The sequence below is a fragment of the Chrysochloris asiatica genome, unplaced genomic scaffold (assembly GCF_000296735.1).
Source record: "Chrysochloris asiatica unplaced genomic scaffold, ChrAsi1.0 scaffold00231, whole genome shotgun sequence".
Taxonomy (NCBI): Eukaryota; Metazoa; Chordata; class Mammalia; order Afrosoricida; family Chrysochloridae; genus Chrysochloris; species Chrysochloris asiatica.
Genome location: NW_006408749.1, coordinates 3206832 through 3222360, shown reverse-complemented (window position 1 = coordinate 3222360; position 15529 = coordinate 3206832). Strand labels below are relative to the sequence as shown.

The following is a 15529-nucleotide window of genomic DNA, read 5'->3' as shown; positions in this document are numbered from 1 at the left end:
AGAACCCCTTTTAGATATTCCAATCAGTTATAGGCTGAAGGCGGGCTTACAAGTTTTCTCTAATCATGTTTCCCAACATTCCTTTCTATCCCACTCAAGAGTCTATTTTATAATAGTAGGCAAGGGAAACTAATATTCATAAGGCAGTCAAAGAAAAGAATGTCCACACCTTTATCTCAGCGGTTCTGCCAGGCATCTGTTGCAGCTCCAATCCTTCCCCCACGTGGTCTCACCCAAGATGGCAGCTCCTGGAGCAGACGAGCATCCTGGACTAGAAAGCAATAGATTTCTTGCTTCTGCCATAAATTCCCCCAGCTGTGAGCCTTCCAACCTTCTAAGTATTCTTTTATATGTGGTTCAGAGTTCTGGGACCATCCCCTGAGCCTGCTTGGTCGGGTATTCTGTGTTGTTGTTGGCGGAGCTCTGTACTACACATCCACCCGATCCGCCATCTTGTTTGTTCTCCCACAAAACCAAGTTTTTAGTACAGACTTCAGTCAAGCCTCAGGAAACACAAACTATTGTGTTTGATAATGAGACTGAGAGGCTATGGTTAGTTTATTCAGTCATCAATAATATTATGATGTGGTGGTGCTGATGGTGGTGTGCTGTGGAGTCGGTCCCAACTCATAGCGACCTTTATAGGGTTTCCGAGGCTGTAAATCTTTATAGAAGCAGAAAGCATCATCTTTCTACCAACGAACTGCTGGTAGTTTCAAACTGCTGGTCTTGAGGTTAGCAGCTCGACTCATAGCCATTATGCTACCAGAGCTCTTAATATTATGATGCAGGATGACAAAATTCTCTGTTGGCATATTGTTATTGTTGTTGTTATGTGCTGTGGAGTCAGTTCCAACTCATAGCAACCCTGTACAGGGTTTCCGAGGCTGTCAATCTTTATGGGAGCAGAAAGCCACATCTTTCTCCTGCGGAACAGCTGGTAGTTTCAAACTGCTGACCTTGTGGTTCACAGCCTGATTCATAACAACTACGCTACCAGAGCTCCTTCTGTTGGCATACAGTGCATAACTATTCCATAAGAGTTTGTCCAGTATTTCTACTGAGTGTAAAATGTTGTTTAACAGCAATAGCATTGAGGAATCCCTGGTGCCTTTCCTTACAGTGCAAATTTCTTAAATATTTACTAATAGCATTTTATTTATAAAAATTTAACCTAGGAATAGCTGAGTGTCTCTTCTGAATTGACAGTTTTGCCCATTCAACTCTTACTTGAAGGTTGAATCCGTCATGAAATATGGAGAAAATATGAACATTTTATGTTTTTCACTATGGGATCTTGAGTTGGGAAGACAAAAATGAAAATAATTTGTCAAATGAGATTAAGATGGAATCATGAGACACTACTGGATAGCTATTTAATAATAATTATAATAAAAAAATGTCTTAAAATAGCCATAGAGAAATGTTAACATGGTTATAAGAAACTAAGCTTTCACAACTGAGAAACTTGTATTGTTTGCACCTTTGGGTGCATGTTTTTTATTTTAAATCAAGGATATGATAAAGGCAATAAAAATTAATATAAAGTTATTATCATGTTGCATGAAATCTCTGATATCTGATTAGTTGACAAAGAAGGTAAATAATTATATTTTATTACTCCTTGATCTTGAAGACAAAGTTATCATATTTTAAACTTTTTCAAATAATGACTTCTTCACAAGAGGCTGTAACGAAATGTATAGGAAATTTCCGTGCACCTTCTTCCAGCTTCCCCCCAATGTCAGCAACCTATACAACTATAGTGTAACATCAAAACAAAGAAATTGATAATAGTTTATAGTTTCCAAGATTTTAAAAATCTTTGTGGGAGCAGAAAAGCTCAGTGTCCTCCCGTGGAGTGGCTGACCAACTCGAACTGCCAACTGTGTGTTTTGCAGTCAGTGATTATTCTGTGTAGCCACCATGCTCCCATAGTCACCTTATGGCGTATGAAAATAAAAAGTATATGTATACATACTTGAAATTATTCTTAATCATCAATTTTCAATATTCCTTTTCAATTGGAAATCATGTAAGACTCAAATTGTTCATTAGTTAACTTGATCTAATATTATTCCAAATGTTTAATTTATATAAAGATCTTAGAAATTATGTTCAAACTACAATATATAATTACAATTGATGTAAAAAGTTTTTCAGAATAATGATGCAATTTAATAGAAGACAAATTTATACTTTCCATGATCTTAAGACTATGTGGGAGTTGTATTAGCTTGTTTGATTAGCAAACCAAAACAAAACATTCTGAAAATCTACATTACGTCTGTATAAAAATAAAAAAATAAAAAGCCAAATGTACAATTATTTTAGTAAGCATTTGAAAAAAGCACCTAGAGCTATCTTTTTTCTTAAACCAAAATTGTCAAACCCATCAAAATTGTACAAAGATCCACCATACTTATGTACACAGATTCTTAAAAAATATTTCTGAGAACGAATTTTGTGGAATTTTACAAATCTTTAACAAATTTAAAGTACAGGGTCCTCAATTTACAACATATTTTAGTTGATAAACACTGTACTTATAGCGATCAGTGTCTCTGGAACATTGCGTCTTCATGGGTGAAAGTTACAGGAAAATGCATGAGAGGAATGTGGAAAAAAATGATGAGTTATGTGACTATGTTCCAAGCATTTGGACAGGATAATATTATGGAAAAGATTGGTGGGGAAATCACATGACACGAATGTTGAGTTTAGAACTTGATATTGCTGATGTAGAACAACACATAGGTTATGAAGAAGGGGAATTGAAAGATCAGGACTTAATGGGTTTTGAAGAGGAAAGTCACACTGAAGAAGAAAGAAATTGTGAGGAAGAAGAACAGTTAACAAAGTTTATAGTAAAATAATTAGCTGGAGTTTTTCTAGACTAAATTAGGGATGTCAGTTCCTTGAAAACATGGACCCAACCACTGATAATTTTGCTAAAGTCAATAAACAGGTTCAGCAAGCAGTGAGATACCAAGCAAAAATTTTACACATTCTCATAGAGTCTCCTATGACTCATATCAATTCTAGAGGACAGTAGAACTGCACCATAGAACTTCCAAGACTGTAAATCTTTATGGAAGCAGACTGTCACATCTTTCTCCCAAGAAGCATTTGGTGTATTCAAACCACCTATCGTTCAGTTAGCTGACCAAAACTTAACCCCTGCACCACCAGAACTCCTTGGTGGTGGTGGTGTGCTGTGGAGTTGGCTCCATCTCATGGTGATCCTAAATTGGTTTCCGAGGCAGTAAATCTTTTTCTTTTTAATTTGTGAATTGTGAATTGAGTGAAGGTTTACAGGGAAGATCATCAGTTTTACCACTTTGTTTTATCTCAATGATTGAAATCCCTTCCATGCAACAACAAGCTTCCACTTATGGTTTCTATTTCCATTCCACTAATCTTCCCATCTCTTCTCTACTTTCTCCTCAAGTAAACATTGCCCTTTTAATTTTGAATGCTTCTACAGACCCTCTTTACTCACATGGGATATGAAAGATATTGTCCGATGATTTGTGCATTCTCTTCAGAATGGGTACAAATACAGATCTTTTCCAATCAGTTGAGTTGTCTTCCAAATTTCTTGGCATGGATGAGTGAGTTCCTCCAGTGCCACTTAAGTTTCTTGAAATATTTCCATTTTTATTCCATCAGTTCCTAGTGCCTTGTTCTTTTCCAATTCCTTCAATGCACCTTGGACTTCCTCCTTCAGTATCATTGGCTCTTGATCATATGCTACCTCTTGAAACGGTTGACTATCAACCATTTCCATTTGGTACAGTGACTCTGTGTATTCCTTCCATCTTCTTTTGATGCTTTCTGCATCATTCAATAATTTGCCCAGAGAATCATTCAATAACGAAAGTCGGAGCTTGAATTTTTCTTCTGTTCCCCCAGCTTGAGAAATGCTGAGCGTGTTCTTCCTTTTTGGTTTTCTGACTCCAGATCTTTGCACATGTTATTGTAATATTTGACTTTATCATCTCAAGCTGACCTTTGACATTTTCTGTTCAATTTTTGGTCCTCCTCATTTTTTCCATTTGCTTTAGCATCTCTATGCTGGAGAGCAAGTTTCAGTACCTCTTCTGACATCCGTTTTGACCTTTACCTTCCTTCTTGTCTTCTTAATGACTTTTTGCTTTCTTCACGTATGATGTTCTTGATGCCATCCCACAACTCTTCTGGTCTTCTGCCTTTAGTGTTTAATGTATCAAAACTGTTCTTCAGATGATCTCTAATTCAGGTGGGATATATTCAAGGTCATATTTTGGCTCATGTGGACTTGTTTTCATTTTCTTCAGCTTTAGTTTGAATTTGCATATGAGCAATTTATGATTTGTTCCACAATCTGGCCTTGTTTTGAGTGATGATATAGAACTTTCCCATCGTCTCTTTCCACAGATGTAGTCAAGTTGATTTCTGAGTATTCCATCTGGTGATGTCCATGTGTATAATCGTATCTTATGCTTTCCAAAGAAGGTATTTGAAATGAGCAAATCATTGGTTTTGCAGAATTCTATCATGCGATCTAGAGATAATGCTAGATATTTCTATCACCAAGGCCATATTTTCCAAATACTGATCCTTCCTCTTTGTTCCCAACCTTTGTCTTCTAATCATTAGTAATGATTAATCTATCTTGATTGCATGTTTGATCAATTTCAGATTGAAAAAGTTGGTAGAATTCTTCTATTTCATCCTCACTGGCTTTAGTGGTTGGTGCATAAATTTGAATAATAGTGGTGTTAACTGGGCTTCCCCTGTTGGCGCATGGATATTATCCTATCACAGACAGTGATCTGGTACCTCATGACTGATCTGGATATGTTCTTTTTCATAATGAATGCAACACCATTCCTCTTCAATTTGTCATTCCCTGCATAGTAAATCATGTGGTTGTCAGATTCAAAATGGCCAATACCAGTCCATTTCATCTCACTGCTGCCTAAGATGTTGATGTTTATGCATTCCATTTCACTTTTGACAATTTCCAAGTTTCCTAGATTCATACTTCGTACTTGTTTACAGCTGTTTCTCTTCATTTTGAGTTATACCCCATTAGCAAATGAAGGTCCTGTGGGCTTTACTCCTGCAGGCTTTACTCCATTCGTGTCATCCCCAGTCGCATTTTGAGTGCCTTCCAACCTGAGATGCTCATTTTTGGCACTATATCTGACATCATTTCTCTGCTGTTCATAAGATTTTCAGTGACTAAATATTCGGAAGTAGTTCGTGACTCCTTCTAGTCTCTCTTTGTCTGGAACTATATTGTCCAAAATGAAATGGAACTGAAACTTGTCCACCATGGCTGAACCTGCTGGTATTTAAAATACCTGTGTCATAGCTTCCATAATCACACCAACTCATAAGCCACCACAGTACAACAAACTGACAGATGAGTGTTAGAAGAATAGACTAGATCTCTACTATTTATCCAGTGGAGATCAAAACATCAGACAACCAACTTTCAATTATTGGGGACACCAAGGAGTAATACCTGTTTATTGTGTGAAAATCAGAAACAAAAATAGTATTGAGGAGAAAATAAAACCTAGAGAAATAGAATAAGCAAAGTTTAAGTTCTAATGATGCTTGGGATTCACTCTGTCAGGGAAAACATGCTTAGGTTTAAACAGACAATGCAGTACATTTCTCTGCTATTATAGTTTATTTGTTTCTCTAAGGTGGGTCCATCTGGGCCTCTCCAAAACTGTTAAAGTATAATTTTTAGACAGGTAAAATCATAACTCTTAGGCAAATAGCAAATTAATAGATGTCAAAGATTTTATTTAATTCAATTAATATGGAAAGTAGTATGTCAAGACTGCTTCAAAGACCAATTTTAATCATGAGGAACTGATAAAATTCCTGGGTTATATACAAAATTGGGTAATGTTCATTAGGACCATAAACCTTTTGGGTTATCTGTCTACCAGAAAGATGGTATTTACATAATTGCTAGACAAAATCTAAATGTTAACATGCAATTTCAATGAAATCTAAGACTTTAAGTAGTAAATAGCGAGTTGAACAAATTATTATCCTGTGTCCTCTAGAGCAGGAGTCAGCAAATTCCAATTTGCTGATCAAATCTGTCCACTCTCAGTTGGTGTATGGCAGAGTTGTGTATTTGCAACATGGATTATGTGGCCCACAGTGTTGAAATTGTTTATTATTGTGGTCTTGACAGAGAAAAATTTCTGACCATTATGCTAGATTATTTTTGTGTCACCTTCTTCCCTCCTCCACCCTACTTTTACTGTTAAGTTTTGGATAATTCAAATACTGCTCTTATTTTGCCTTTGTGAAAAATGCTCCCTTTTTTGTGCTCACACATTCATTTTTACCTATATTAAAACATTAAATTATGGTTTATAATCATACTAGATTAATGCTTATTAAAAATATCTCATTCAGGTATGTATCTACTACTGCACTTAGCACAATGCCTTGCAAATAGTAGATATTAAATAGATTTGTTGAAATGAACTGAATCAAATGTAAAATGTGAAATCACTTCATATGCTTATGAAAGGTGGACAATGAATAAGGAATACCATAGAAAAATCAGTGCATTTGAACTATCGTGTTGGTGAAGAATGTTGAAATTGCCATGGACTGCCAGAAAAACGTACAAATCTGTTTTGGAAGAAGTATAGCTAGAATGCTCCTTAGAAGCCAGCATGATGAGACTTCAACTCTCATACTTTGGACATGTTGTCGGGAGGAACCAGTCCCTGGATAAGGACATCATGCTTGGTAAATGGAGGAGGTTAAGTGAAAAAGAGGATGGTCCCCAAGAAGACAGATTGACACAGTAGCAACAACAATGAGCTCAATCATAATAACAGTTGTGGGGATGGCACAGGACTGGGCACTGTTTTATTCTGTTGTGCACAAAGTCATTATGAATTGAAACCGAATGGATGGTGCCTAAAAACAAAATGCAAAAATTTTATAAATGCGAAATATTATAAATTCTTCTACTGAGCTTATTATCTCCAATGTCCCCATCAATTATCTATGAGACTATTTCTTCACCATAAGCACTGGACTGCCAACCATAAGGTTTTTAGTTCAAACCCATCAGCCACTCCTTGGAAATGCTATAAGGGTTGCTATGAGTCAAAACGGACTTGACAACACTTAACAGCAATGCAACAATGCTACTAATGGAGCCCTGGTAACACCGTAGGGTAAACATTGGATTGCTAACTTCAAGATCGGCAATTCAAACCCACTAGCTATTCCTCAGGAGAAATATGAGGCTGCCTGCTCCCATAAAGGTTTATAGCCTTAAAACTCTATACAAGATCACTATAAGTAGGCTTGGTTTTAGGGTTTTGGTATAATATTAATAGTAGTTACCAGCTACCTAAATATTCAAAATATACTTAAACTCAGGATAAGTAACTTGCATTTATCATCACATTTTCATACTAGAAATTAATATATTTGACCAATATAAGTGTATCTAATATTAAAAATGGTAAAATTGTTGAAAATAATGTTTATGTAATCATATATTCTGAAAATTTAAATTTGAAAATAAAGGAGTTTTTGCTGTTATTCTTACTTTCTTGTATAACATGTTATTTGGATGATATACTTGGAATGATGAGATTTTGAAATTTCAAGACATTTAGATACTTTATAAAGACACATAAACTGAATGTCACCTGTTGTTGTTAGGTGCCGTTGAGTTGGTACCGACCCATAGCAACCTTATGCACAGCAGAATGAAACACTGCCCAATCCTGGGCCAACCTCACTACTGTTGCCACGCTCGAGTCCATTGACCAGTCCATCTCGTTGGGGGTCTTCTTCTTTTTCTCTGACCCTCCACCTTACCAAACATGATATCCTTGTCCAGGGACTGGTCCCTCCTGATAATATGTCTAAAGTATGAGAGACGAAGTTTGGCCATCTTGGCCTCTAAAGGAACACTCTGGCTGCACTTCTTCCAAAACGGATCTATTGGTTCTTTTGGCAGCCCATGGCACTTTCAGTATTCTTCTCTATCACTAACAATATTCTTCTCTAACACTCAAAAGCATCAGTTCTTCTTGGTCTTCCTTATTCACTGTCCAGCTTTTGCATGAACATGAGGTTATTGAAAATACCTTGGCTTGCTTGGGTCAGGCGCACCTTAGTCCTCAAAGCTGACATCTTTGCTCTTCAACACTTTAAAAAGGTCTTGTGCAGTAGATTTGCCTAATGCAGTACGTTGTTTGACCTCTTGACTACTGCTTCTGTGAGTATTGATAGTTGATCCAAGAAGAATGAAGTCCTTGACATCTTCAATCTTTTCTCCATTGATAAGAATGTTGTTTATTGGTCTAGTGGTGAGGATTTTTGTTTTCTTGACATTGAGGGGTACACGAAGTGAGACATGGTTGGGATAGGGAAAAGGGGGGAAATAATGTTAAGATGCTTGGCGGTCTACTGAATCTTGGTATTCCTTGCATTATATTATAAAATAGACACTGGAAGGGGAGAGAAAGGAAAAGCCAGAAACATCACCATAGAAAGCTTGTAAGTCCGTCTTCTGCCTATAACTGATTGCTATTTGTTTTTTTCCCCAAGTTTTTCTTGTGAATTCAGTGATAGTTAACATGGGAGAGCATCAGTTTTACACTCATTGTTTCATTGCAATGATTATAGCCTCCACTGTGCATCATCATTCAACAGTATTTGCTTCTATTCCCTCTTTTTTTGTGTGTGGGGGAAGGCAGATATACATGAAAACACTCAGGAATATATAATCATTTAAACAATCAAATGGATATTCTGCAAATCTGCCAGAACATAGTCTTTCTCTTTCCATGAGACTAGAGTCCTCAGCTGCTCTCTCTTTCCATTTCATCATCTCTACCTCCATCTCTGGTGTCGCTGTTTCTCTGGATAGTGTCCCTCATTCCTCTCATGCTCATCTCCCTTGGTGGTCCTAGAGTCTTCTGTTCTTGGACTGTAAGATTAACTACTCCCCTGTTTTGTTACAAAACTTCTACCTTTACAGTTGTGACAGTCGCAATTAGTCATGGTAACAATTACTCACTATTGAATCACAGGAATCTTATCCCCATCTCTTTCTTTTTTTAGACTGCAGCAAATCTTTTATTACACATAATTAAATCTCTTCATAATGCTCAAAAAGTATCAAACACCATTTCATATTTCTACCACAGAGGCATTCAGTACTAGAAATGAGTGAGGAGAAGTGTTAAAAATTTCAAGCTTCTGATCACATCACTTGGTGACTAGGCAAAGCTTGTATGTCATTTTCCCACGTTATTCAGCTGTATGCTTCAAACATCTCGCTCATCTCATCCCAGTGGAGACAAAGATTTCTATTTCATATTGTAAATGCAGGAAGTTGAGAGAAAACCCAGTGAAAACACATCAATCTAAATTCAACTCTTAGTTTATAATAAAAAAAGCAAACTTAAATTAGTTTTTGAGGGAAGGCATGAGGCATGGGGTTAAGAGTCAACACTATTAACAAGGGCTGGTAGCTGTACATGTCATGTTGTAGCTATGGAAATGATCTGTCATATGGTATGGTAAAGTGGCTTTTGTGAATTTTTTTTTTTTTTTTTTTGGGTATTGCAAATGTGCTATTTAATATGGCCCAAATTTAATTTATAACGTTTTTTTCTTAAACAAAACAAAATTTGAAGCCTTTAAGGCAAATACCTTAAAAAAAAGTAATTGTTATAAAATTGTGAGGATAACCAAGCAAGACCCCACTTTAGATTAATCAACATGAACTTGAGAGCTTTTGTCAACTGTTCCTCAGAGTTAAACTGGGTTTTGTTGGAATCGGAGACACCGCTGCCTCCTGTGTCTTCAATCTTGCCTTTCTCCACATCCATCCTGTGCAGAAGACAAAAACGTGTCTCGCCTTTCTCAACCTTTTCTTTAAACTGCTGTACACAATCCAGGAAAGCCACCATTGCATGGTCAAACTTGTCACAGAAAAATCGCAAACCCCCAGAACAGTATAACGGCAGCTCCTTAGATTTGTGGATCAGACTCCAGATAGAAATGGTTTCCATAGGGAACAAGGCGATACCTCTGAAATTTCAGACCCATTTTATTGGCCAGAGCATGGAGAAACAACACCATCTGCCCCCAAGCAGCATTAATCTCATTCCATTCCACAGGAACACTGGGTAGGTGACCCAGTCTGAAGTTATTGATTGCTCCAAATTGTCCACTGTGCCATATGTGGAAGGTCGCATTAAAGATGTTGGTTTTCTTTAACTTGTCCAGTTGCATCTGGTTTTCTACACTCTTCAGTTTATAATCCAACTCCAGCTGTTGTCATTTAAATTCACTGTATTCCCTCTGATATTGAGCTTCCTCCTGATCCAGTCAGTCTCAGCCTGGACCTCCTCAAGATTTTCTGCTATTATCTTGCGGTTCTTTTTTACGTCCTCCAGCTCCTGGATCAGCCTCTCTTCCTCCAATGCCAGCTCCATTAGTTCCATCTGTTGCTGTTCACTATCATCCTCATTCATTTGCTCTAAGATCTCCAAACAGTGTTTGTAGTTCCGACACTCATTTTCAGTGACATTGAGCTGGGTGTCCAGCTGGTCTAAAAGAGTATCTGTGCATTCCTCACACAGTGGGTGATCCACATTGGTCTGGCCTGATATGATGTCACAAAGGTCCCCAGTGACCTTCAGTCTCCATGGTGCTGCCATCAGATGCCTCCCCAATCAGAGTGAAGCTGTTGGTACTTTCTGTAGACATCATCCTGGCTGGGGGCATGAATCTGTGAGAGACACCATCATGGCGAGTTTCAATAAACGGCTCCTCTCCTGAGTTAGCCTCTTCCTCGTGGCTCTCTCTGGGTTTCACCTGGGCTGTGGCAAATAATAGAGCTGTGAGCTCCTGGGTGGTGACATGGTCCAGAATCTTGAAGCTCATGTCCAGTTTCAGGGGCTGACTGCAGCGCTGACACATGAAGCTTATCTGCATGGTGCTGCTGGACCTCTTAGACCCCTCCATTCCTCGGGGCCCTGGAGCCTGCCAATTAAGTCCAGTCTACTGGGGGGGGATACCATAGCCTCGGGTCTGTCCAGGAATAAGAACTCCAGAACTGCCATTGCCCAGACTTCAGCTACTTCCCGGTCTGCCGGCAGAGAACTCTATCCCCATCTCTTTTCTCCAGACCTGTCTAGACAGCATGAAAACTATTCAGTGGGGATTCTACATTTCCCCACACACTTTGAAACTAATCTCCCTCTTGAAAACTTGTAAGCCAGTCGCTTCGTGCCTTTATAGCCCCCTCATTTTAGGTAGCCAGTGTCTAAGTTGTCCATCCCTATCAACCCTGTGTACAGAGGGGATAGGATTGATACTCGATGTGAAGTCTCCTTCCCTCTCAGTTGGTATTCTGTGCTACTATAAGTCAAGTTAGTCAAATTATAGCAATTTACACTTGTTTCCTTTATCAATTTTTAAAAAAATTATTCCTCTAGTTGAGTTCTGATCATCAAGCCATCAAAGCTAGGTCAAATGAATGCTATCTGCATGTTTGGGCGTTCTTGTGTATTTCCCCTCACTTCATATCAGCTGGACACTTCACACTCAGCTCTAGCCCTCTATGGCTATGTCCTTGTCCATGGGCTCAGGAGTTCCCAGGCCTCACCATACTTTGGACCAACCAGCCCTTCCTCTTTTCTCGCTCATACCAGGTCGATGGGAGTCTATGGAATGTGGTCGAACTGAGTCCGTAGTTTCATTGTTGCCTTTCCCCATCTACCACTCACCAGTAGACCTACATTGTTGCCAGCAGGCTTACATGCCTGCTCATGTGTTCCCTTTGAGTTTCAGTCTTGGAGGGGAAATTCCTACTGCCTGTTTTTGCACAGCTTAAGTGTGGCACTGTACGATAAGCACTGGACTGCTAACCTCAAGATTGGTGGTTCATACCCACTCCTCGGAATCCCTGTACAAGTAGCTCTGAATTGGAACTGATTCAATAGCACTTAGCAACAATAACATATGTTTATTATTCGACTAATATATTATGTTTGTTACAATACATAGTCAAGAATTCTAAATTGTAAAAGAAGACAAAAGTCCAAATGCAAATGTGTATCTATAATATGTATAAAATTAGTAACCCCTGCCATCAAGTCAATTCCAACTCATAGTGACCCTATAGGACAGAGTAGAACTGCTCTCTAGGAGCCCTGCTAACGTAGTGGATTACGAATTGGGCTGCTAACCTCAAGGTAAGTAGTTCAAATCTACTAGCTGCTCTGTGAGCAAAAGATGAGGCTTTCTGTTTCCATAAAGATTTACAGCCTCGGAAACTTTATCCTCGGTTGCTATGAGTCAGAAACAACTCGATATCACACAACCAAGAATTGCTCCCTAGAGTTTCTGAAGCTGTAAATTCTTAAGGCAGGAGGCTGTTTCATCTTTTTCATGCAGAGTGGCTGGTGGGTTCAAACTGCCAACCTCTTGGTTAGCAGTAAAATACTTATCCCACGGCAGCACCAGGACTCCATAAAAAATTATTATAATTCAGTAATATAAAAACAAATAACCCAATTAAAAATGGACAAAACTTTTGAATAAACATTTCTTTGAAGTCCTGGTGTGGTGCTATAGGATAACCACTGGACTTCTAACCACTAGCTTGGCAGTTCAAACCCACCACCCACTCCTTGAAGACCCTATACAGGGTTGCTATGAGTCAGCTGATCCAATGGCACTTAACAACAACAAAGAAAACATACAAAACGAACTTGAAAAGGTTTTCAATATTGTTTGTCACTAGAGAAATGCAAATCAAAACACAATGTGATACCACTGCACACCCACATTGATTGTCCTATAAAGAGAAAATTACAAGTATCAGTTAGGATATTGAAAAGTTTGAACCCTTATACATTGAATATTGAGTCCTGATGGGGTGCTGTAGGATAAGCACTCGACTACAAGGTTGGTTTGAACTGCAAGTTTCATAGCCGCTCCTCAGAAACTGACTTGACTGTACTTAACAACAATCACATTGATTATTGGAAGGTAAGATGGTGCAATCACTTTGGAAGACTGCTTGGCAGTTACTTAAAAAGTTAAGAATAGTTACCATTTGACCCAGCAATTCGACTTTTAAGTATCTATCCACACATTTGTATATGTAATGACTTCAACATGAATGTTCCTAGAAGCATCATTTATAATAGCCAAAAAATCAGAACAACTCACATTTCCATCAATTGATAAGTATATATTAAAAAATGAAGTATATCCATACAATGAAATATTTTTTCTGCAATAAAAAGAATGTAGTATGTGCCGTGGCTCCAAATGGTAAGCACTAGATTGCGCACCACAAGGTCTGCTTTCAAATCCAACAACCACTCCTTGGGAGAAAGATTTTTAAATCCTGCTCCTTCTAGGATTTAAAGCCTCAGAAACCTTATACAGGGTCACTATGAGTCAGAACTGACTTAACAACGCTTAACAACAACAGCAACAGTATACGGATACATGCTACAAGATAATTAACTTTTGTTTTTAAATTTCTTTCTTTTGGTTTTTTTTTTTACGGGAGGTGGGTAGCAATAAGGAGTGAGGGTTAGGATTGGGGACTATGGCTAGGTCAAGGCTAGGCCTAGAACTTTGTTTATTGTTAGTGTCATGGTTAGAACTAGAGTTTCGACTCACAGGGACCCTATATAGGATTTCTGAGGCTTTAAATGTTTGAAGTGCAGAAAGTCTCATCTTTCTCCCAAGGAGTGGCTGGTGGGCTTGGGCTAGGGCTAGGGCTAGGGCTAATTTTCAGGGTTACAATTAGGTTTATTTTTATTTACTTAATTTTTTATTGAAACTATTTGATTTCTTCTTCATTTGGAAGTTTCTGTAACTACATTATTCCTTCTTTTTACTTTATAAGTTTTTGTTGTTGTTGTCATTGCAGCAATATTTCTTGTTCTCTTTTCAGTCTTGTAAGTCTGTTTTACTTTGCATACTTCTGAATCTGGGTTGAGTCAAGGTGATATTGTTATTTGTGTTATTCTCAGATTGTTGGTCTGGTGTTGCTTCTTTTTCCTAATTAGTCTTTTTAGTACTCTTTTAAAGGTTGATCTGGATTTTACAAATTCTTTTAATTTCTGTTTATGTGAAAATGACCTACTTTGGCCATCATATTTGATGGACAGTTTTGCTGGATATCTGATTCTTTATGTATATAAATGTTTTATTATGAATTATGTGATAGTTTACATGGGAGAACATTAGTTTTACATTTATTCTATCGTATATCGTTTCATTGTCATGGTTACAATCTTCTCCATATATCATCAAACAACCAAAGGGTATACCCTGCAAGCCTACCCTCCCCCCCCGGTCGTCAACACACAGCCCCTCTCCCTCTCTGCATCTCAAGTCCCCAGCCATTCCATCTCTCCACGTCATTGTCTCTGCCTCCATCTCAGGCATCACTGCTTCTCTGGGTAGGATCTGGCTCTCTGCTCTTCTCCGCTGATGGTCCTAGGGACCTCTGCTCCTAGACTGAAAAATTAATCACTCCCCTCCTTACTATAAAACATCTACTTTTATATTTCCAACCCTCACAACCAGTCCTGATAACAATTATTCACTATTGTATCACAAGAGACCTATCTGCATTTCATTGCATCAGCCCTGCCTAGACAGATTGAATACTACTCACTGGAGATTCTACCTTCCTCCACAACCTCTGGATCTGGGTTCCCTCTTGAAAGTTTGTAGGCCAGTCACTTCTTGCCTTTGTAGACCCCCTCCCCCCCATTTTGGATAGCCAATGTCCAAGTTGCTCATCCCTGTCTATTCTGTGTGTGGAGGGGGTGGAAATGATTCTTGCAGTAAGGATTTGTTTCCTCTTTTGAGCTACTGCATCCATCCATACAAATTCATCAAATTGTATCAGATTATGCTTTTATTTTTTTCTTCATTCTTCTTCTGGTTGAGGTCTGATCATCCAGTCATTGAAGTCAGGTCAAGTGGATACTATCTGCAAGTGTGGGTGTTCTTGCGCATATCCCCTCTCTTCTTATCAGCTGGATGCTTCACTCTCCACTCTAGTCCTCTGTGGCAATGTCACTGACTCTGGGTCCAAGAGTCCCCAGGTCTTGCCACACTGCTGGCTGACCAGGTCTCCACCCGGGTTCACAGGAATCTATTGAACAATGTAGGGCTTATCTCGCCACTTCATTGCTATTTTTCTCGCACTTCACCTCTTGAGTGATGAGCATGTATTCCCATTGATTCTTAGTCTTGGAAGAGGGTTTGCACTGAGGAGACCCGACCACTTGCCTTGATGTCTCCTGAGCAAGCAACTTGCTTGTTCTTGATATGCTTATATTGTTTTGTATTTTTCCTGTAGGTTTTTCTTTCAAGAAGTATCTTCTGTTCTTTTAGCCGCTCCAGGCTGGTCTGCTCGTCCTTTCAAGTGGAAATTTCCCATCTCTCAAGATCTGGATGTGGTTCAGGCTTCCACCTATAG

The 15529-nt window shown here is 38.5% G+C and overlaps 1 protein-coding gene and 1 pseudogene across 1 annotated transcript in view; both read right to left on the bottom strand.

Annotated features, from left to right (window-relative positions):
• The window catches only part of LOC102821757 (cyclin-dependent kinase 2-interacting protein-like), a 16642-nt gene extending 7096 nt beyond the window's left edge, over positions 1-9546 (bottom strand). Inside the window, exon 1 of the mRNA XM_006873256.1 lies at positions 9540-9546. Coding sequence (XP_006873318.1) covers positions 9540-9546 — 7 coding nt within the window. The remainder of the gene's footprint in view (positions 1-9539) is intronic.
• A 155-nt stretch (positions 9547-9701) lies between these two features.
• Positions 9702-11034, bottom strand: LOC102821363 (annotated as a pseudogene).
• Between the last annotated feature and the right edge of the window lie 4495 nt (positions 11035-15529).